At 39.4% G+C, this 23,185-nt stretch overlaps 1 protein-coding gene across 3 annotated transcripts in view; it reads right to left on the bottom strand.

The window, feature by feature from the left end:
* Window positions 1–2,394: 2,394 nt before the first annotated feature.
* Window positions 2,395–23,185, bottom strand: part of MICU1 (mitochondrial calcium uptake 1) — a 166,551-nt gene continuing 145,760 nt past the window's right edge. For all 3 annotated transcript variants that reach the window (XM_034425988.3, XM_034425984.2, XM_087871778.1), the window contains 2 exons: window positions 18,043–18,132; window positions 2,395–3,486 (listed from right to left, as the gene is read on the bottom strand). In XM_034425988.3, the coding sequence (XP_034281879.2) occupies window positions 3,326–3,486; window positions 18,043–18,132 (251 nt within the window). In that variant the 3' untranslated portion in view covers window positions 2,395–3,325. The remainder of the gene's footprint in view (window positions 3,487–18,042; window positions 18,133–23,185) is intronic.

Genomic DNA, 23,185 nt, shown 5'->3' with positions numbered 1-23,185 from the left:
GCCTCCTACAATGCTCTGCCAGCAAAAGTGGAGCACGCATCCCTCCTAAGCTCCATTTTCCCTGGCAGAGGCACCGCCAGTGGTTAATGGTTAAGCGAAGCAGAGAAAATGCCGAATGGTTTTGATGGAAATTTTTTAAAAAGCCTATTTTGTAGTGGCTGAAAAAGCTTTAAAAGGAGTCTCAAGCAGAATAAATAAATTAAAAATTATAAGGGCTGAAAGGATTTAAGTAACTGAAGTAACTGAAACTGATGTAGGGGAATGCCAAAGGAGAATTTTAGAGATTTCTGTGGGAACCATCATTGAAATTATTTTGTTGAAAAGTGGGATTTTAAAAAATGCTATAAATATTACTGTCCAAGAGGCAAAAAAAGTGATGAAAATGGAGAAATACATGCAGTGAGAAGGCTGGGGGAAAAAATATCAGGCTGCCAGAATAGACAAAGTTAAGTGAATAAATGTTCAAGTCAGAATGTGACTGATATGAAATGGCTTTGTGAGTTATTTAACATACGTGAAGACCATCTGTGCCTGACAATTGGAAGAATGTTGTTATTGTTCCGTAGGAGAGGCAGTAAAAACTACAGGAAGAGATTAGGTTCCTGCTTTAGCAGAATTAGGACTGAAAGGAAAGAGAAGTAACAATAAGAAAGATACGGGAAATACCAAGCAGGAATATGCACACCAGTTCCTTATTCTTCCACAGATATGAATATGAGAACATTTTTTGGGTGCATTTGTTGATTTAGAGCAGGGGTGTCAAACTTAAGGCCCGGGGGCTGGATCTGGCCCGTGGGGTGCTTAGATCTGGCCTGCGGGGCTGTCTTGGAAACAGCAAAGGACCGGCCTGCAGTGCCTCTGCCAGTGAAAATGGAGCTTTTGTGAAACTCCGTTTTTGCTGGCAGAGGGTTGCAGGAAGCTGTTACAGCCAAAAACAGAGCTTGGGAACCCATTTTCACTGGCTGAGCATTTGGGCCACCACAGGCACCCCCGACACAAGTGATGGCAAGCCGGCCATGCCCACCCTGGTCCCCCGAGGTCAAACACAACCCTGATGCGGCCCTCAATGAAGTCGAGTTTGACACCCCTGATTTAGAGGAAGCAAACAATAAAGTGAATGAACTTGATTTATGGAATGGTTTTCGTAAACTGAAGTTGAAGGTTGATTGCCAAAGGAAGTAATACGATAGGAATAAAGCATTTGCGAAAAGAAACGGAAAGCTAACGGTTCAGAATTGAGCAGGGGTTAAGAAGAGCGTAATATATCCCTCTGATTGTTTAATGTTATGGATACATGGATAAAGATTGTTGTTGGGACAGTAGAGGTGTTACATGTACAAGTGTGAATGCAGGGAAGATTTTATTGATGGGTGAGAAATCCATATGATTTATAGAAGATGTTAGATTGCATGACACAATGGGCAGCAGGCTGTATGAAAATTTAAAAAATCAAGATCAAGATGGTAAATCACTGCAAACTATACGTAACTAGTGAAAATCTAGTAGACAATTTTTTGTACCTTAGTGGAATGTTGAGTAAAGATGGAAGTACGAATGGAGAAAGTTTGGAGACGTGCAAGTGCTGCTTAGAAAGGTGTGGTTAGGATTGGTTCCAAGGAATGAATGTTTATCGAAAGAAACAATAATGTGTGCGCATAAGGGCATGCTGAAGTATAAAGAAGAAATAATAGATCCGGGAATGAATGGGTGCTGAATGAATACAGATCAAGATCAAAATAGAACTGGTATGAGAAATATATGTTGAGGTGATTCAAGCAGAGAGAATAAAATGAGGATCAGATTTCAAAACAAACACAGGAAGGAAAAATGAAAGTGTCAAGGAAATTAGAGGCAGCAGTTGAAAACCTCAGAAAGAAAGAGAAGTTTAAAGAACAAAATCCTATGTATAAATCAGCATATGGATGGAGTAAAGAAGGTGTGGAAGGATACAAAGGGATCCCACCCCCTGCTCCGGCAGGAGATTCTATACCATTTCAGACAAATGACTATTCAATCTCTTCTTAAAAACTTCCAGTATTGGAGCACCCATAATTTCAAGAGGAATAGTGAATAATCAGAAGAACAGGAATAGATGTAAATTTGATTCAGATATATATTTCCTTTTCTCTTATGTATCTCAATTTGTAAGGCTTCCCACCTCTAGCCCATTTTCTGTGTTTTGCATTGAGAAAAGACATCAACTTCATCGAATTTTCCATTCATCTTTTTTTCCTTTCGGCTGAAGGTCAGCTGAATGTCATCATTGAGAAAAGCCAGCCTTGCTTAAATCCAGGGGATTTCCTATAGAGAAAGACATCACACAGAAACATTTTTCTTCCAGCGATTTCTTGGGATCCATGGTAATTGGAATAACATTTCACAAGCACTCAAGGCTCTGTAAAAAGCAGCTTTAAGAACAAATCATAGTAAGATCACAGGCTAGGGAAAAATTACAGACAGAAATGCATGCATGGGTAAGAGTCAACGTCTAAGGTTAAGGGTCTTATGGAATGAGAAATGGGAAGAACGTTATGTTTAACTTGTGGGTTTTTAAAAACAACAACAAAGACCAATTAAGAAGCATTCTCTTCTTCAATATTCTTCAGTTTTATCCGTAATACAGTGCAAAGCCAGATTTTTGCAGAATGAGCCCTGTTGCAAAAATTCCTTCATATTAACACCCCACCTGCCTTCCGCTTTGAAACTCACAGACAACTGAGAAAAGAGTCTATATTTGGACACTTTGCAAGGATTTCTGAATGTCGGGATTCATTTATTGGGCTCTCCCCCTCCCCACCTTATCATTCAAATGTTTCAGCTCAATTTTGGGGTACTGGATAAGAGGAAATGCTGACTAGGTCTAAGGTTTTTTGTTTTGATACAACAAATTCCTTCTACTCAGTCTGCTACTCATCTAATATCCACAGAACCATCCTTGCTCAGCCATTTTCTACTAGAGATACTAGAGATGGAACATTCAAACCCAAGTAACAAAAGGATTTTGTTTGGTTTTCCAGACAAAAAAAACGGGGGGGAAACTTAATGAAAAACAGAAAAAGGTTTGCAGGTCAGTAAGCAAACCAACTGTCAAGATAAATGTCAGAGTGGACTTAAATTTCTGCTTAGATATTTTTGAAGTCAGCCGTGTAGCTCAACAGTCTTTGCCTCCCAAGGTTTGTCTTTTAGTGCTGTAATGAAGGACAGTCACTCCACTGAAGAAGACCTTCCATCGTGGAGCATCTACCATGATGGCAGAGGAAGGCAGGAGAACTCAGGATTCTTGTCAGGTCAGTGATGCAGCCAGGCTTTCTTTGTCTTCTGGTGGTTATTGCTTGGGCATGGCAAAATCCCAGGCGGTCTCTTGAGCACACTTCCACATAGCCCTCATGAGCCGCGTGAAGCCCATGTCTTTGGGTTTCTCCAGCCCCCTCATAAGTCTCTGCTTCATAATGGCAACAAATTCCTTATTGCTCAGCTCTCCATTTCCTGAGGGAAGAAAAGAGAAGACCAGTTCAGACAATGGCAAATGTAAATAATAATAATAATAATAATAATAATAATAATAATAATAATAATGATGATGATGATGATGATGATGATGGATCGTCATTTGGAACACAACACGCCAAATATCACGGTTATCGAGGGCAGAAGTGTGCAGTTTATTGATATAGCTGTACCAGGAGACACCAGAGTCGAAGAAAAAGAACTGGAAAAAATCACAAAATATCGCGACCTGGCCATCGAAACTAAACGGCTATGGATGAAACATGTAACAGTGATACCCATTGTCATCAGGGCACTTGGTACCATGTCCAAGAATTTTATAAGATACATCAACAAATTGCAGCTTCTTGCAATAACACCAGCGGAACTGTAAAAAACTGCGCTACTCAGAACATCATATATTTGGTTGATACCTAGAATGCTGACAGCAACCTGTATCAACCATTAGAACTAGTCAATCGTATTTGTGACACAATTTTAAATGTTCAGTTGACTGAGTTTCTTGTTTAATGAATAAAAGAGATAATAATAATAAAAAATTTGCAGCAGCCCTGTCCAAAAGGTTTAAGTCATTGAAGACTAATTTCTTCTGGCCCAGTTTCCCTCTTTATTTTTATTTATTTTATTTATTTATGTAATTTATATGCCGCCCTTCTCCCGAAGGACTCAGGGCGGCTTACAAGAAGGAACAAAAAAATTACATAAACATCAAAGTCAATTTAAAATTAGTTAAAATTAATTCAAAATTTAATTAAAATTATTAAAAATCACCCCTACGGATTCAGCCCATTTGGTGAAAAAGCCACGTCTTCAATTCGGGGCGGAAGGAGAGGAGGTCGGGAGCTGTCCTGAGGCCGATGGGCAGCCCATTCCAGACGGTCGGCACTCCCACAGAGAACACTCTCCCCCTGGGGGCCGCCAGCCGACATTGTCTGGCTGACGGCACCCTGAGGAGGCCCGCTCTGTGTGAGCGCACCGGACGATGGGAGGATGGCAGGAGATGATCCTGCAGGTACCCCGGGCCTAAGGCCTAAGCTCTTGATCAGAAACACTAATTTCATTTGCGATGTCTAAATAAATTAGAATGGAATACTGGTGTAGTTCCTACTAGTGTCATTCTCTCTACAAAATAAACCCACCAGGATTTACTTTTTTTTAAAAAAAGGGTTACTTGTTAAATGAAAACATAGTCAGCAATTTCTTTGTGGCCCAGTTCTACATCTGTTTATTATTTCTTGTTCACCCTGATGGGCGGAATGGAAAAAGGGAGATTTTGGGAGAATTAAAAAACCAAAAGCCTTATTCTCATAGTCAAATATTATGTAGATCTAGACAAAGCCTACCAATATACAAAGACCCATTGTTGTGTATAGATGAGATTCTGATCCTTTAATTATTATCCTGAACTCTGATTATTAAGAAGCTGAATTTAATGATGGTCTTCCGTTGAAGTAGCGCCTTGATAATTTGGAGAAAAAGATTATTTCACAAAAGTTATTTTTCAGCAGCCTGGTGGAAAGCTTATAATTTAAAATAGGTATTAAAGCAGTATATTACAGTTCTTCCTTTCTACTCAGTAATGAAAGAATCCCCGCCTGGAATTGAATTTACCAGCAACTGAAGCCATGCTAACAAGATAGGTACATGGATTTACATACACATATATTGTAACTTCGATTTTCCCTACTATTCTTTCATGTTGCATTTAAAGAGGTATTTAAAGAGATGGAAGAGGAATGTTTTTCCTCTTATGTTCAAATGAAAAAGTTGATCGACGCAAGGAAAAATGATACAAGCTGGCCTTGATTAATGCAGTTAATGAATTCCATGACATTATCATCACATTGTTTGAATTTGCACCATTCAGAGCGATATTTCTCTGAAAAAAAATACGGTAATTGGCTCCAGCTTCACGAAAAGAGGCAATGAGAAATTTTAAACATAAAAGTTTATATGCATAATAGTGAAATATTAGCATAAAGGATAAAAAACAATATATATTAATTTAAATTTATGATCTATGAAGTCAAAATATAGAAAACAAAATAAAAAACAAAAGAATTCTACTGCAAATTTCAGACATTCCAACATCCTGTCATATTTTAGTGATGCTATGACCACTCTCATGTTGTTCAATGACATCAAATTTCTGCTCTAAAGTAGTAATAAGGATTCTTAAAAAAACAGTTGTGAAGTTTTCTGATGGAATCTTTTCTCCATGTTGTTTGCACAAAGATTAGCAATGTCTAAGACCCCCAACTGCAATTGTGCATGTGCGAGGCTCCCATTAACTGAATTTTAGGTTGCATTAAAGGTCCAAATTTTGCACTACATCGAATATCACATTTTTCAAACTCACACTAATTGTGACCTTCTTGTACAACGAGCTGTTATTCAGATGCTTTTATAACAAGCAATTCTGCAATCCAGACCCAAGTCAGACTCTCTGGGTAGGGGAAATGTCTTTTATTGCCATTGAAAATTATAATTTAACAATTCTATCAAACATATATGCTTAGGGACTTTCTGACAGTATCCAGTCTTGCCATTTTACAAGGATGTAATTAGAAGCAGAGAGATCACAACTCTGAAATAACTCTCCCTTTTTATGCACAATAGGGTTTATTGACTTTCATCCAGCTGAGCAAATACGTTGCAAATACCTTTTATACAACCTAACTAACTTAACAACTGCAGGGATTCATTGCAGTGAACTGTGGGAAGACAGTTTGCAATAAAGGAGCATAATGATCAAACCAATATTTGCTGTTTGCTTCTGATATGATATACTGCTAGAAATCATTTATTAGGAATTAAGCTTTGTTATTGGCTTCTGATATTATTGTATTCTGCCAGAAATTAGTTGTTAGGAACTAATTCTAGCTTATTATAGCCTTGATATTTTATTGATTGGCATTACTGCAAAATTTGTTATCTCGCTTCTGTGTCTTGCTTCTGTTCTTGGCTTCAAAACTAGGCACATCCTTGAAAATATAGAAGAAACCGTTACCCAGGAATATCAGGCCCCATAGATTAAGGAACCAGAGTAGGGAGTTTCCTGTCTCATAGATAGTCCCACATCAGGGAGTTATCTGAAAGCCTGAACAAAGAAACCTTTGAAGATAAAGACTCACGTTGGTAACGAACCTTTGTCTCTAATTGGGTAAACTTTGTCTCTAACGGGATAATATATATATAATTCTCTGAGCCACTTTGGCACAGGTGTGGCTATTCCTTACATGCATTTTGCCTGTATGTTTTGGATTCACCCAGTTATTTTAGCTTTGGCCAAAAATAAAAGCTGTTATTTTTTGCAAGCCTCGTCTGGAGTCTCACTCTCTTTGGCATCTCAATGGCTTGGGGAAACTTCTGTGACCTTACAATAACATGGGCCAAAATTCACTTAACCACTGATTGGCTTAACAACAGTAAGTTTGGACTCGGTTATGATGGTAAGGTGAGAGCTACCTCTGTTTATTGTTCTTTCCCCCCAAAATTACAACCTAAATTGTAATTTGTAATTGTAAATTGTAAAATGCAGTTATTCGTACGTTTTCTCAGTTCACTGAAGCTATAACTCTTCAAGTGGTCCATTATTTTAAGCCAAAATAAACTAATGGAAAATAAATTTAACGCATTGCTAAGCTGGCATGCTGAAACATACAAAGAAACATCTCAATGAAAAAGAAACATCACTAATGTGGATTACCCAACAAAAACTGTGTTATAGTCATTAACCAGAAATCCAACATCATAAATAAACAATATCCGATGCAGAATAAAATAGTCAACGATTTTCATTTGGAAAGTTCCTGTTCAGAATATTGGGTTTCCAATATTCTTATGATTTGAGCGTGCATGCGCCTGGCCTTGAAAACGTGCCTAAATAGGACGTCATAGAGTCGGGGGAGGGGGGGGACACCCGCAATCTTCGCTATCAGTTTGCCTGAACCGGTACGAACCGGCTGAATACCACCTCTGTTTCTGTTGTATATGGTCATTCTCTGCCTAGCGGAAAAATGGAAGACTTTAGGATTTTTATCATATATAAAATTGTTCAGATGACTAGGAAGATTGTTAAAGTAATGGCTGGAGAAGCAGTTGTCTTGCATCAGCTTGTCTGGTATAGCGGTTGAAGTTTAATTTTTCTTCTGAAGTTATAATTTATTTCAAGAGGAAAACCAACATGAGCATCTGGTTTTAAGCCAAAAGCTGCTCTCAGAGAACCAGAGAAGTATGAAATAGGAAGGTATTCTCTGCTCATTTGGTAAACGTTGTGTTGGCTCACTTCGAAATGCAAGCCAAAGAAAATGTTTAAGAATCCCTAAGTAGATGTTGTAATCTTACTTTTCTATTATACTTCTTGCTTTGTGTTTTTCTGCTTTATAACTCATTCCTTTTTTTAAAAAAGTAAGTAAGTTTGTAATCTATCCAGATAACTCTTTTGCATTAAGTAGATTAAAAGATAATAAGTAGCAAGAGGATTTCTTCACCACTCTTCTGTATAGATCTAGAACAGGGGTCCCTAACCCTGGTCCGTGGCATGCTAGCTACAGGGCTGGTCCGTGGAAAAACCTCCCTCCACGGAACCGGTCCCTGGTACCCAAAGGTTTGGGGGCCGCTGGTCTCGATTACTGTTTGGGATATCACAAGGATGCTATACCAAAAGAATAAAGCCAATATAAAACAGTGCTTCTGAATGGAATAGCAATTTTTAGTAAGGTAGTCCTTGGCTTACAACAGTTTGTTTAGTGACCATTCAAAGTTACAATGGCACAGAAAAATGTGACTTATGATTATTTTTCAATTACGACCATTACAGCATCCTCATGGTCATGTGATCAACATTCAGATGCTTGGCAAATGACTCATATTTATGACCATTGCAGGGGTCTCGTGATCCCCTTTTGCGACCTTCTAACAAGCAAAGTCAATGGGGAAGCTAGATTCACTTAACAACAACAAGGATGAAGGCTATTGCTTAGCGCATTGTAAGCTGCCCTGAGTCTCCGGAGAAGGGCGGCATATAAATGAAATTAAAAAAAAACAAAAAACCAGGTTACTAACTTATCAACTATAGTGATTCACTTAAAAACGGCGGCAAGAAAGGTGGTAAAATAGGGCAAAAGCCACTTAACAAATGTTCCACTTAACAAGAGAAATTTTAGGCTCAGTTGTGGTTGTAAGTTGAGGACTACCTGTATATAGAACAGCAGTCCATTTGGCCATGGATTTTAAAAAAATCTTTTATCTGTGTAAAATTGAACATAATTGGCTATCTAAGCAGGTTAATGTTTTAGTCTGATGTGAGCAACCTTTTAAGAATTTTTCATTTAAAGAATTAGACGAATTGGATGATTGGAAAGAACATGAATAGATTTATTCTATATGTTTAAATGGTTTTGATTGGTACTAGAAGTGTACATTGAAACACTGAGCAATGAAAGAATGAAGGATGAAACTTTAATATAAATAGATGTGAAGAGCTAAATAAGGGAAATATGAATAACAAAGCAGATGATGGAAGATAGAAAAGAAACGTCTTTGAATATTACAGTAACATGAAAAAAAAAGTTAAAATAGAGATAGAAATGAGAGGGGAATAATAGTATATATATATCAGTGGTGGGTTCCTCCTGATTCGGCCTGGTTCTCCCAAGCCGGTAGCGGTGACGATATGACGTCACCGAACCGGTTCTTCCCCCCCCCGTGTCCCCCCCGCATTATTCTTACTTTTTATTTGGCCCCACCCCCAATCTATTGCTGCCTCCTGAGTCCCAGCTGATGGCTAGAGGGAAAAAAACTGTTTAAACTCTTGCCGCGGGGCTTCAAAGGGCCGCCCTACAGCTGATCAGTGTTAAAAGAAAACAAATGAGTAGACCAGTGCCTGCAAAAATACATATATATATATAATATAACTAATTAGTCTGAAATAGATCTATCTTAGTCTCCCTTTAGTCTCCCAATAGACAGCAAAATACTGGTTTGATGTCTGAAAAAGCCTAGAAGCTAGTGAATGGGATTTCACTGAGCTATGGCTGTATAAAGATCTTGATTTACGTAGGAAAAAACCCGGCTAAGAGAAAAATACACATAAAGGCCTACGAAAAGACAAGAAAATAAATATTTGACCTTTACGGGGAGGAGACATGAGATGAAGGTGTGGCTAACTGATGAGGACTAAATTGAAGGGCTGTAGTATTAGGTATGTTTAAATAATATGAAACAATGAAAATGAAATGTAATAACTATGACTAATAATATTATGTATTTGTATTAAAATGTATGATACCCAGGTACCACACTATTCATGCATTGATATGTATAAATAATATAAAATAAAAAACTTGAGAAAAAAAAAGAATTTTACATTTAAGAAGCTATTACGGGGAGTTTGAACTAAAGCTAAGTCATGCAATGGAACTTCAGTTTTTTTCCGGAAATTTGTCACATTTTCTTCTTCAGCTGGATGCATGCAGATGTAGCTTAGCTAAGAAATTTTGCGTGCAGCACAAGTCACACTATGTGTCTTGAGTCCTTGAGACTAAAAAGGTTTGCCTCTTTCATAAATAAATAATTCCAATATTCTCCAAGGTTGGGAATTGGGTTTTTTTTTTTTTTGGTTAGGTATCATGTACAGGTAATTTAATGAGAAAGATTGAAAGGCAAAAGAGAGCGTTACCAACAAAACAAATTATTAATCAACTCTGTCATCCAGTGGCCTACTTTAGAGTCAAGATTTTGAAATCCCAGACTAATTTTTGTTTGCTTTCCCCAGCCTTCTTATCAGAAGAATATTAAACAATATAACAACTTTAATCCCAACGCACTTGGCCTCGGTTAAGAAGCAGCTTGTCTTTTCCAAATTATTCTTTACACCAAAATGGTCCCTCGTTCACTTTCTACAAATACGTTAAGGGAGATGACTAACACGAGCCCTTGGGAATGATTTTCAAATAATCTTCTGTAGCAATCTCTTAAATTTATGTCCACCTACATGCTGCCTTCTAGAAATACTGAACTCCCATTAGAACCAAGGTAATGATTTCAGCTTGGGGAAGACTAGTTTAAAACTAGCCCTATTTTTGTACTTTTCCCAAATCAGTAATAATACTGAACTTATGCTGTTTACATAGGAAAGCTAATTCTTGGTCACTGTTTCCATTTTGATTGCAAGGGTTTCCCCTTTCCAATCATGTCTCAACCTAGGGGAGATGCTCATCTCCATTTCCCAGCTGAGGAAGCCAGTGTTATCTGAAGACAATTTCCATGGTCATGTGGCCATCATGGCTATATGCCAAAGGCGCATGAAATGCTCTTCCCACCGAAGTGGTACCTATTTATCTACTTGCATTTGCATGCTTTTGAACTGGTCACTTCCGGTTTACCAGCCCAACGTGTAAACCGCTAGGCCACCGTGCCTCTTATGGATGATCCCTACACTAAGATATTCACCCATACTCCTGTCTCTCCTTGATCTTAACTTACAAACACAACAAAATTTAAGAAATATGTTTGGAATCAGAATATAAACAAGCTGCAATACAACATATGAGCTGCAGTGGTGCAGCAGTTAGAATGCAGTACTGCAGGCTACTTTTGCTGCCTGCCGGCTGCCTTCAATTTGGTAGTTCAAAACTGACCAGGCTCACTCAGCCTTCCATCCTTCCGAGGTCGGTAAAATGAGGACCCAGATTGTTGGGGGCAATATGCTAACTCTATAAAACCGCTTACAGAGAGCTGTAAAAGCACTGTGAAGCAGGGGTGAAATCCAGCAGTTTCTGACAGGTTCTGGAGAACCGGTAGCGGAAATTTTGAGCAGTTCGGAGAACCGGCAAATACCACCTCTGGCTGGCCCCAGAGTGGGGTGGGAATGGGGATTTTGCAATATCCTTCCCCCAGGAGTGGGGAGGGAATGGGGATTTTGCAATAACCTTCCCCCAGGACTGGGGTGGGAATGGAGATTTTGCAATATCCTTCCCCCAGGAGTGGGGTGGGAATGGAGATTTTGCAATATCCTTTCCCCAGGAGTGGGGAGGGAATGGGGATTTTACAGTATCCTTCCCCTGCCATGCCCACCAAGCCACGCCCACAGAACCGGTAGTAAAAAAATTTGGACTTCACCACTGCTGTGAAGCGGAATGGAAATCTAAGTGCCATTGCTATAAGAAGTGTCTTGAACTTCTTAGGAAGCTCACAAGCAGAATAGAATATCAATATATATTTTCTCTTAATGGAAGGTCAGGCATTGTAGTATAATAATGACTGATTATTTCTCTTTTACTAAAATTTTCTTTTTCCATCTAATCACGTACTTGTTCCAGGTGCTCCATATCTACATCAAAACACATCTATTCTGATCAGAAGTGCTGGAAGTAGGGTGAAGAGCAGGAACACAGCTAAGGATGGTGATGGCTAAGTGGAAGTAGGAGAAAGAATATGCTGAGAAATCGGGGGAGTGAAATGGTTGGATACGCTAGGCTTGAGGCCAAGGACACTGGATGCAGTGTCTAAGAGAAGTAGGGAAAGGAAAACGGTGGGAAGTTCAAGAAGGGGTGATTCAGTTGGATAGTCAATAGCATTGTCTTTGGCTTTATGATGATCATAATCTATTGGCCTGCCTGCTCATCTGCTCCATTCTGCCCCATAGAGTGTCACTGGGCACGGTTGTCTACCCAGTGGCACTCTATGGGACGGAATGCTGGCCAGCAATGAAGAGACACGAACAGCCACTGCACCAGTGGTGAAATTCAGCCAGTTCTATCCGGCTCGGGCGAACCAGTAGCGCCAGCAGCGGGAGGCTCCGCCCACCTGCCCAGACGTCATCATGTCCCATTTTTGACCCTCTGCTCATGCGCAGAAGACTCTGTGCATGCGTGGAGGAGGCATGCGCGCACGCTCACATTTGCGAACTGGTAACGAAGGTAAGTAAATTTCGCCCCTGCACTGCACACAATGAAATGTGAATGATCAGATGGTCACTGGATTATATTACAAACAAAAACATCCGGGAAGCCTTCAAAGTCGCCCCAATTCCAGACAAAAAGAGGGAATCAAGGCTGTGGTGGTACAGACATGTGGTCAGCACTAATGTGGAATCCATTGTGAGGCAGGCACTTGTACTCAAGCCCAGATAGCCGGCGATCCCAAATGTAGGCATATGCCCTGCCAATGCTGCAGATTGGACGAAGTGGCGGGCGAAATGCAAAACTGAGGACCCAACAATATGATGGAAATAACACAAAGAACAAAAACAAAAAGAAGACTGGCCTGCCTGCTCCCTAACTCATCCCATGGCCACCTTTTTCAGTCCTCCTTAAGCCATTACTTCTGTTGAGGTCCTTCAAGCAGGGCATAAGAAGGTAGAGCAAGGAAGGTAGGCTGGCAAGATTTACAATGGGCTGACAAATTAACTATGAAGAGAAGGAGAGGGGGAAAATGCCCCAGCCTTGTCCTACTTGCTCTGTCTTCTTTGGAGTCTGTTTTAGCTAAAACTAGAAACAACCAAAATGTTCTTCCTTTTAGTTCTACTGAATTGTAATGCAACGAGAATTGTTTGGCAAAATTCAAGAATGGGTTCGTTTGATATTTGAAATACTGTCTTCCATGTTGTTCATTCCCCTATTGCTTGATTAAGAAGAAACTCATTATTTTAACTCTGGAACAGATTAGGATAACTCAAGGGTGCCTCAAAGATTAACCAAAGAGGAAACAAACAATCAAAATAACAATGGGGATATGGCAGAAAAGAAGAGGTTGCTAAAATATATTTGACCTGTGGTATGCTGCAAATAAGAAAAGATCTGGAGTTGGCTGGTTTGCCACAAGCAGCTTTGTTTTCTAGTGCACTGGTGAAACTACTGTGTTGCGATTATATTTCTGTCACCATTTCTTTTTATGACGATCCAGACAGGATTTATAAACAACACCAGAAAATAACAAACAATGGTTCGATATTACAGAACTGAAAAAGTGCAGAAAAAGAGTAACCAGAACTATGAAAATGTTGAAGCAGTCTTATACCTACAATACTTGCAAGCGGGAAAAAACAGAACTGCACAAATAATCATTTGATTTGATTTGACATTTGATTTGAGACTGAAAAATCCCAGGCCTAGAATGTACAGAAATTGGACTAATGTCAGTGGTGGGTTTCAAAAATTTTTACTACCGGTTCTGTGGGCATGACTTGGTGGGTGTGGTGTGGCTTGGTGGGCGTGGCAGGGGAAGGATACTGCAAAATCTCCATTCCCACCCCACTCCAGGGGAAGGATACTGTAAAAACTCCATTCCCTCCCCACTCCAGGGGAAGGTTACTGCAAAATCCCCATTTCCTTCCGATTAGCTGGGACTCAAGAGGCAGAGAATAGATGGGGGCGGGGCCAGTCAGAATTTTTACTACCGATTCTCCAAACTACTCAAAATTTCCACTACCGGTTCTCCAGAACTGGTCAGAACCTGCTGAAACCAACCTCTGACTAACGTCTAATAATATTATAGATGTTAACGAACAACAACTATTCAAAATAAAGGAGAAGGAAGAAACAGAATATTTTTTAACATGGGACTCGTTTTATCAATGGTTAGTTGACAGAAACAGAAGTTAGAAACTCAAACGTTTAAGAGAATGATTAACTATACAATGAAGGATTATTAGTGTGGATAAGCAAATACTATTATTATTATGTGATTATCTATCTATCTATCTATCTATCTATCTATCTATCTATCTATCTATCTATCTATCTATCGAACAACTACTTATCCCATGTTCTCTGAGTAGGGAGGCAAGAATGCCAAATCCAGTCTAAACATTTAACCGACTATGCAATCAACCACAATAAATTATTAAATTTATATGCTGCTCAACTCTCAGGGGGGTGTCTTAATTTCTTTTTTCTAAATGGCATTTTAATACTATGTTCTCCTTTTTCAGAACAATACTAGCCAATATGCTAAATTAGTCTTTTTTAATTACATGATTATTCTGTGTTTCCTTCAAGGAGCTTTAAAAAATGGTACGCTGTTGTTTTCTGTCCACAGGGCTAACACACAATCTGCTTGTTTCAGCAGGAAAATGCCTACTGACTCTTTACGGAGGACATGCCCTCACAACAACTTCCATCTCAGTGCTAGCCCACTGCTGAGGCAGGCTGAACCAGATTTTAGAATGAAAGTAGCGTTTTTCATGGTTCTACTGCAGCCCAAAACATTCAGTGGGCATTCTAGATACATTCTAGACCAGGGATGGGCAACTATGGCCCCTTTATGACCTTTGGACTTCAACTCCCAGAATTCCTGAGCACAGCTGGTTCAGGAACTCTGGGAATTGAAGTCCACAGATCAACAGGGCCTCCTCAGGGTGCCGTCGGTCAAGCAATGTCGGCTGGCGGCCCCCAGGGGGAGGGCCTTCTCTGTGGGAGCACCTGCCCTCTGGAACGAGCTACCTCCCGGAATACGGCTGATTCCGGATCTCCGCACTTTCCGTAAGGCCCTGAAGACGTTTTTATTTCAGCAAGCCGGCCTGGCCTGAATAGGTTTTAGGGGTTTTTAATTGTATTGCTAGGGGTTTTAAATTGGGGTGGCCGTTTAATTTAATTTATTCTTAATTATTTTAACTTTTATATTGCATGTTATTTTAATTCTCGGCTGTTCACCGCCCTGAGTCCCTTTGGGGAGAAGGGCGGGATATAAATTAAATAAATAAATAAATAAATAAATAAATAAATAAATAAATAAATAAATAAATAAATAGGCCATAGCTGCCCACTCTTGTTCTAGATTAACTGTCTTTGGAGGTTAGTCATAAGCAGAGTTCCAACAGGTTGACAGGTCTTGCTGCTGGACCATTTATCTTGCCCAATTTATTTATTTATTTATATTTATTTATTTCGTCAAGCATGTATTCGATAACAGATACAAGTATAAACATGATTACAAATACATGAAATGGATACGAATAAAAGGGAACATTAGGGCAGGGACGGTAGGCACGCTGGTACGCTTAAGCATGCCCCCCCCTTTTTTAATTAATTATTTTTTCTTGCTAGGTAGTTGTTTCATCTGTGGCTGCAACGAAGGCCAGCCACCTGTCTTGTGCAGTTACTTTCTTCTTCTTTTTTTGAAGAAGGAAACATCAATCACATATATGGCCAGATGCTGCTTGAAAGTCAATATTCCCAGCGGTAAGGAAAATAAAGCTACCTGTTTCTCTGATCCTCTGCATTAATTAGGCTTCTGTTCTAGGCTTTCCTTGAATGTAGAAAGCAATGGCTGTTCGGTGTGCCTTCACATTTATAATATTTCACTCAACTTTATTTGACTGAGCCCTCATTTTAAGGCCAACAGTTAATGGAAACAGTAAAACAAACGAGCACCAGCGGATTTGATTTTTGAGCACTATACGGTTTGGAAATCAGCCAAGAGACAGGCAATTCAGGGCCAGTATAAGGAAAGGAAGCAGTAGCAGCAAAACTCTATATAACTTGGCAGCTGCTTTGCAAACTATGCTTGCCTTGGGAATATCATAAATTTCCAGGAGATTAAGAGATCAGCATTCTTGTGGATAAACAAACAAACCAACCAACCAACCAGTGGTGAGTTGCCCCCGGTTTGGACCGGTTCTATAGAACCAGTAGTAAAACTGGCGGGAGGCTCCGCCCACTGACCCTGATGTCACCAGAAGAGATCTGCACAATCCCATTGTGAACCGGTAGTAAAGGTAAGTAGAACCCACCCCTGAAACAAGCAAACAAACAAACAAACAAACAAACAGCTGGAGTTGCCCAAAGTAAAAAAAAAAAGTTGACCAAATAAACAATGAACTTGAGTTGATTAAAAACACACACACACACATTGAATTGATCAGAAAATATTCCAGTTGATTGGCTGATGGAACTCAAGGCGGCCAGTGGATGAACTGGCAGGGAGTAGCCCTGGGAGAATGATTGGTGGTTGATTTTCCTTGCCAGAAGAATTGCTGGATGGAGCAGAATGGAGAATAGAGAATCTATCCGTGAAACTACCTCACTCTACTAGTATGAATGTATGACTGGCCTAGTTCTGAAGCATGGTAAAGTTAACCTTAAGCGGCCAATGGGTGACAGGCTAGAGGAAAATATCTAAAATGGCAGTGAGGATGGGCTTCCATCCATGTAGCTTGGCTTGTCAATCCTGCAAGGCTGAATGAAGGTGAGTTCTCCAAGGTCACCTTGGAGTTTTTTTTTTTTTTTAAATATTTATTAAATTTCCAAAGATTAAAATATACAGTATAAAAAGAAACATAATACACAAAAAACAAACCACACACAAAAAATATAAACAAAACAAAAACAAACATATCAAATTTTCAATACTAGTAACAACTTTTCTGCATCGGTATCTCTAACCTATTTAACCTCTTTAGACAAAATATCTCTATCTTAAACTTACATCCTTGTTTAAATTATCTTAACTTCTATTTACAATTCGATCTCATAACAAAAGTATCCCTTAAGTTTTATGTTTACTCTCCAGCCAGGAATACCATTTATTCCATATTAAACAGTACTTGGAGTCTTCCCGCTCCTTCATTTCCATAGATAATCTGTCCATTTCTGCACATTCATATTTTTTAAATTATAATTTGGTCCGGAGGGATATCTGGTTGTTTCCAATTTTGTGCTATCACAATTCTATTCGCCCTTCGTATGTGTAATATGATATATTGTATATTTTTTTCCATTTTCCCTTCCAGAATGCCCAGGAGAAATAGTTCCGGTTTTCTTTCTATCTTCTGTCCTGTTATTTCATCCACCCATTTTTTTATCTTAGCCCAAATTTCCTAACCTTAGGGCAGGTCCACCACAGGCGGTAGAACGTCCCTTGTTTGTGACCACATCTCCAACAATTCGGAGATCTGTTCAAGAACATCCTGGCCAATCTCGCTGGTGGCAGGTGCCATCGGTAGAACACTTTGTAAAGATTTTCTTTATAAGCAGCTGACATCGTTAGCTCATAGTTTCTTGGGGTTGAGAGGGTTTTTGAATCTTGTTCTCCACTGATTGCAATACAATATTGCAGAGAAAAGCAACAAAGATGATTAGGGGGCTGGAGGCTAAAACATACGAGGAATTGTTGCAGGAATTGGGTTTGTCTAGTCTAGCGAAAAGAAGGACTAGGGATGACATAATAGCAGTGTTTCAATATTTGAGATGATTCAACCTATTTTTCAAAGCACCAGAAGGGAAGCCAAGAAACAATGGATGGAAACTAATCAAGGAGAGAGGCAACCTAGAACTAAGGAGAAATTTCCTAACAGTGAGAACAATTAATGGCTCGTGGAATGGCTTGCCTTCAGAAATTGTGGGTACTCCAGCACTGGAGGCTTTTAAGAAGAGGTTAGACAAGAGACTTTGTCTGGAATGGTATAGAGTCGATTATAGAGTCTCCTGCCTGAGCAGAGGGCTAGACTAGAAGACCTTAAAGGCCCCTAGAAACAGAATAGTTAATTTTCTTATATGAGAGCAAGACTGCAATTAAATGAAGGATACTCACCATCACAGTCAAAAAGAGCAAACACAACATCACAGACGTGGTCTGATAGTTCCACCTTTGCCACTGTCTTGGCTACTTGTTGCATCGTATCTGCAAGAACGAAAACAAAATGCCACTCAGATGTCAACATTTGGTGGGAAATGAAAGACTTAACATAAACACACTCAATCACCTCTGATCATTTTTTCCCCCTGATGAGCAAAGTCATTATAGTCTACCGATCGATCCCCAATTTCAACATGAAGCAACCAGCCCTTTTCAAGCTAAATGCCCTTGCTAAATGGAAGGATGAAAAGTGCTGAAGCCAACATGTCATTTTTCATCTAACTGCACCGCTAAAGCCAATCAGATCAGGTGCCGCCGTTTGTTCTTCTGATGGGTGTTTGATTGCAATTCATTTGACCCAGTAGTAGAGAACTTGGGAGGGAGGAAGGGAGGGAGAAGGAGAAGGAGAGGGAGGGAGGGGGAGAGAGAGAGAGGGAGGGTGGGTAGACTTTAAAAATGCTAGGTTAAATATAGAAAGCCTGCATGGCATAGCTGCAGCCTAGCTCCAGATGGCTAGGTCCTAAGAGCACAGTACTGGTGTGAACAGCCTTTATCGGTGTCATTTGGATCAACGGGAGTACGTCTGTGCTTCTTGCATAAGTGCAGCTTTTTGAGTATTGGTTACCCAGGAAATGATCCTGGTGGATTCTGTCATATGTTAAACACATACAAATCCTCCTAGGACTCTTTAATTCGTGATTTCCATAGATGAAACAAGGTAGGCAAGAAATGGCTATAAGCCATAATTTGTACCAAGATCTGAAAACTGATGAGAGTCACCTTTGCAACCTAGGAACACAGAATTTTTCTCTACAGCACAGAGCCTGGAATCCATTAAATGCGTCATGAAAGAAAACTCCGAGGCTTGAGTTTCCTCAAAGTTACATTTTATTAGAGATGTCATATTGGCACATCTGGGAAAACCCGAATCTGAAAGCTTCCAGGTTTTCCCCACCCGAAGGAAAGTTCAAGACCCTGCCCAACACCCACATGTCCATCACATGGCCCAATCCAAACACTGTGCCAACTGGAGATGCCTCCCAGTTCCAACCCTCCAGGTGCAGGGCAAGATGTCCTTGACTCTCAGAGAAAGGAATGTTATTATGACTATATTTCACCCATGCTCCATACAATCCCCCCTCCTAGTTTCCTACATTAGTAAATGTGGCCGGCCTGAAGATGTAATGAAAAATATGGCTTCCAGGCCTGACAGAGAAACTTTGCTGGTCTTCCCCTCCCCCTCACCCACTTTCTTATTGCAGGGATGAGGGAATCAATCAACAGCATTCAGGAATAATAACCTAAACCAGGGGTCAAACTCGCGGCCCGTGGGCCAGATGCGTCACACACACTGGCCATGCCCACCCCCGGTTTAGCAAAGGGAGAAAAAGTCGTGATACATCATGTGACAATGTGATGTGGCGAGTTTGACAAACCTGACAGTGGTGGGTTCAAACCGATGTTACCACCGGTTCTGTTTGTGCATGTGCTTTGCGCATGATTGCTGCATGCATGCTCGCTTTGCTTGTACTCGCACCAAACTTGCGCTCTGCACAAGCGCATTAGGGTTCTGCCTAGCTGAGGTGCGGCAATCCACTCTGCCGCGCCTATCAGCTGGGCTAAAAAATGAGAAATAAAGGTAAGTTTAACGTGGGGGTGGGAGGGCCCAGCTCCCAGTCAAAGAGAACCGGTTCGGTGATGTCACATCATCACCACTACCGGCTCGCCCGAACCGGCCCGAACCAGGAGCAGCCCACCACTGAACCCTGACCTAAACAGATAACAGAATCACAGAGTTGGAATGGACCCTGGAGGTCTACTAGTCCAACCCCATGCTCAAGCAGGAGATCTTACACCAGGGATGTCTAACCTTGGAACTCCCAAGATCTGTGGACTTCAACTCCCAGAATTCCTCAGCCAGCCATGCTGGCTAGGAAATTCTGGAAGCTGAAGTTCACAAGTCCTAAGGTTCCCAAGAATGAAAATCCATACCCTATACCAGGGATATTAAACTCATGGCCCGCAGGCCGGATGCATCACATGCTCACCCCTGGTTTAGCGAAGGGGAAAAAAAGTTGTCATGTGACACTGCAAGTTTGACACCCCTGCCCTATACCATCTAGACGAGTGGCTGCCCAATCTCTTCTTGAAGAGATTAAAAATAGATCCTGCCTTTGGAAACAGGATTTATTCGGAGGCCTTTATTCAAGATTTCTGGCAGTGGGAGCAAAGGCCCAGAGCCTGCCCCGATCAGCTGTGCGCTCACTTGAATAGATGGCCTCTCCAACCCTATGCTGTGGAAGCTTCCTAGTTATTTCATTCCCTCCTCCCTGTTCTTTTTTTTTATTATTATATTTTTAATTATTTTTGAAAAATATATACCCATATTGTATGTGGACTGAGTTGGTTCTGGGTATTATTCTTATTAATCCAATTCACCCTAACAATGTTAGTAATCTCTATCACATTTATCAAATTTAAGTAATCCTCATTATATTATTTAAACATACATAAAACAAAATGCCTAACATCTGTAAACTTCTAATTTTTCTATCTATTATTTTTATTCATTCTAATAAAAAAAATATATTCTAATATTTCACCTATCTAATTTTATTTCTGCCTCTTTCAGTTTACAATCAGGCTACTTTAATATTTAAAGGGCAATTTTTTCTAACCATCATCTCTTCTCCTCTTTAGTGCTTCAATTCTTATCCACTTTTTAATTCGCCTCCCACACTCCTCGTCTTTGTCTCTATCTTCATCTATATAACCCTCCTCCCTGTTCTGAGGGATATGAAGCAAGCAGAATGGGCAAAAGCATAAAACTTTGGCTGAATCTCAAAGGCTCGGTTGAAGAATAAGGATCCATGGTTTCTTCTTTTAAAAGTGTGCAGCATGTCCCATTTCCATATTAGGATCCTAAAGTGGGATTCCAGCATTTGAGATCCTGGCCTATGAAATGAAATGGTAAAATCATCAAAACAGAGGGGCTAAGAGGTAGCAGAACACTTCCCAGAGCACAAAAACCCAAGGATAAAAGAAAGAATAGATGTGTGAGATTTAAGGAAAGTCATTATGCATTCATAATGATTAATCAAATTCATAATTCATAATCATTAATCAAATTAACTATTTGAATACAACTAGAATTCTAAGGTTTGCTACTTTTTAAAACAATATAATATGAATTCTGGATATAAATTTTGTAATTAAACAAAACGAATAAATAAGTTTGCCCCTCAAATAACTACATTTCTGATTTGACTACATATAAGTGTTTTGTTTTGGGTTTTTTTTGCCTCACAGAAGTATGTAACTTTGGATTATTTTCCTCAGTAAATAACTGAACAAGTAGAATGTTTTTGACTCATTTGTTTAACTAGGTGCTTTTTATTTATAGTTTTAGGACTTGTGTGAAGAACCAATAATATTTTAGGTCACATTTATGCAAAAATATTGAAATGTCAAAAGTGTACACAATCTTTTCAGCACCACAATGTATAGCAAATTAATTTTTGAAAGGTATAGCAAGCTCAGCAGTAAGTTAATTTATTGCAGGAAGTTAATAGGTGGTGAATGAAATAATCAATCAACTACGGATGGTATTTTCTTTTTCCTCTGATAGCAACACCACAATAGAAAATCTTAGAAGTGCTTACTCAGGATTTTTCCTTCCACTTATATTCTCTTTTTGCTCTACAGTGGTTTTCTTGATTAGCTGCTCTCATCCATACCTCTGCTGGAAAGGATATTAAGCTAAAGTCTCAATAGGTTTCTTTATAGTAGTTTAATCAGAATTGGGCTGGAAGGGACCTTGGAGGTCTTCTAGTCCAACCCCCTGCTCAAGCAGGAGGCCATATACTATTTCTGACAAGTCCAATGATGAAGCAACCACAACTTCTGAAGGTGTTATAGTTATACTTATGACTATAACTTCGTTGCTTATATCTTTACAATTTATATTGTTTTATTTAGTTTCTTATTTAGTATCCTATGACTATCGTTAAGTATTGTATCTTATGATTTATGATTAATGTATTTTTATGATGACTATGATCATGATTTATCACTTAGAGCTTTTGTGTACCCTGAGAGCTTATGCACCAAAGACAAACCCCTTGTGTGTCCAATCACACTTGTCCAATAAAGAATTCTATCTATCTATTCTTATGGGAAAATGAGTGTATTATTCTTTACATCTCCTTAGCCCCTGCCCCTGGCTTATACTCAGCTCCACATTTAAAAAAAGAAGAAGCACAATTATTCCTTCCCACAACCCATTCTCTTTGCATTGAAAAAAAAAATCCAAAAACCCCTTTTTCTAGAAATGGCTAGTTTATATTATTATGTAAGACATAGTCTAATCCTAGTGGTTTTATTCTGGCATCTATTTTCAATGCTAATGGGTATGTTATTCCCACTTCCTTTGTGCTGCATTTAAATTGTTCAACATCACATTTCTAAAGATTATTGCAAAACTGTAATTGGTAGCTATACATAACATATATAAAAAACTACAAGCACAGAATTTCAAGCTCCGTTTATAACGATGACATACTGTACCTATATACGTGCTACATGCAGTACATACATAAAATTATTCCTTAATATCTAGAATATATATATATATATATATATATATATATATATATATATATATGAAAACTTACATATATATATATATATATATATATATATATATATATATATATATATATATAATTTGATTTATATATTTATATGCCGCCCTTCTCTGGAGACTCGGGGCGGCTTACAAGGCGTTAAGCAATAGCCTTCATACTTTTTGTATATTTTATACAAAGTCAGTTTATCGACCCCACAATCTGGGTCCTCATTTCACCTACCTTTGAAAGGATGGAAGGCTAAGTCAACCTTGAGCCTGGTGAGATTTGAACTTGCAGTAATTGCAGGCAGCTGATGTTAATAACAGTGCTTTAGTCTGCTGCGCTACCAGGGCTCTTTTAAAAAATCAGCCCATTTTTCTGCTACCAATTCCTCCAGGCCACAGATAATCAACCCTTTGCTGGTTCCGATTTGACTTTCTAAAACAGGGGTGTCAAATTCGCAGCCTATG

The sequence above is a fragment of the Pantherophis guttatus genome, chromosome 6, assembly GCF_059756535.1.
Source record: "Pantherophis guttatus breed Tessera chromosome 6, ASM5975653v1, whole genome shotgun sequence".
Taxonomy (NCBI): domain Eukaryota; kingdom Metazoa; phylum Chordata; class Lepidosauria; order Squamata; family Colubridae; genus Pantherophis; species Pantherophis guttatus.
This window is presented reverse-complemented; position numbering and strand designations above follow the sequence as displayed.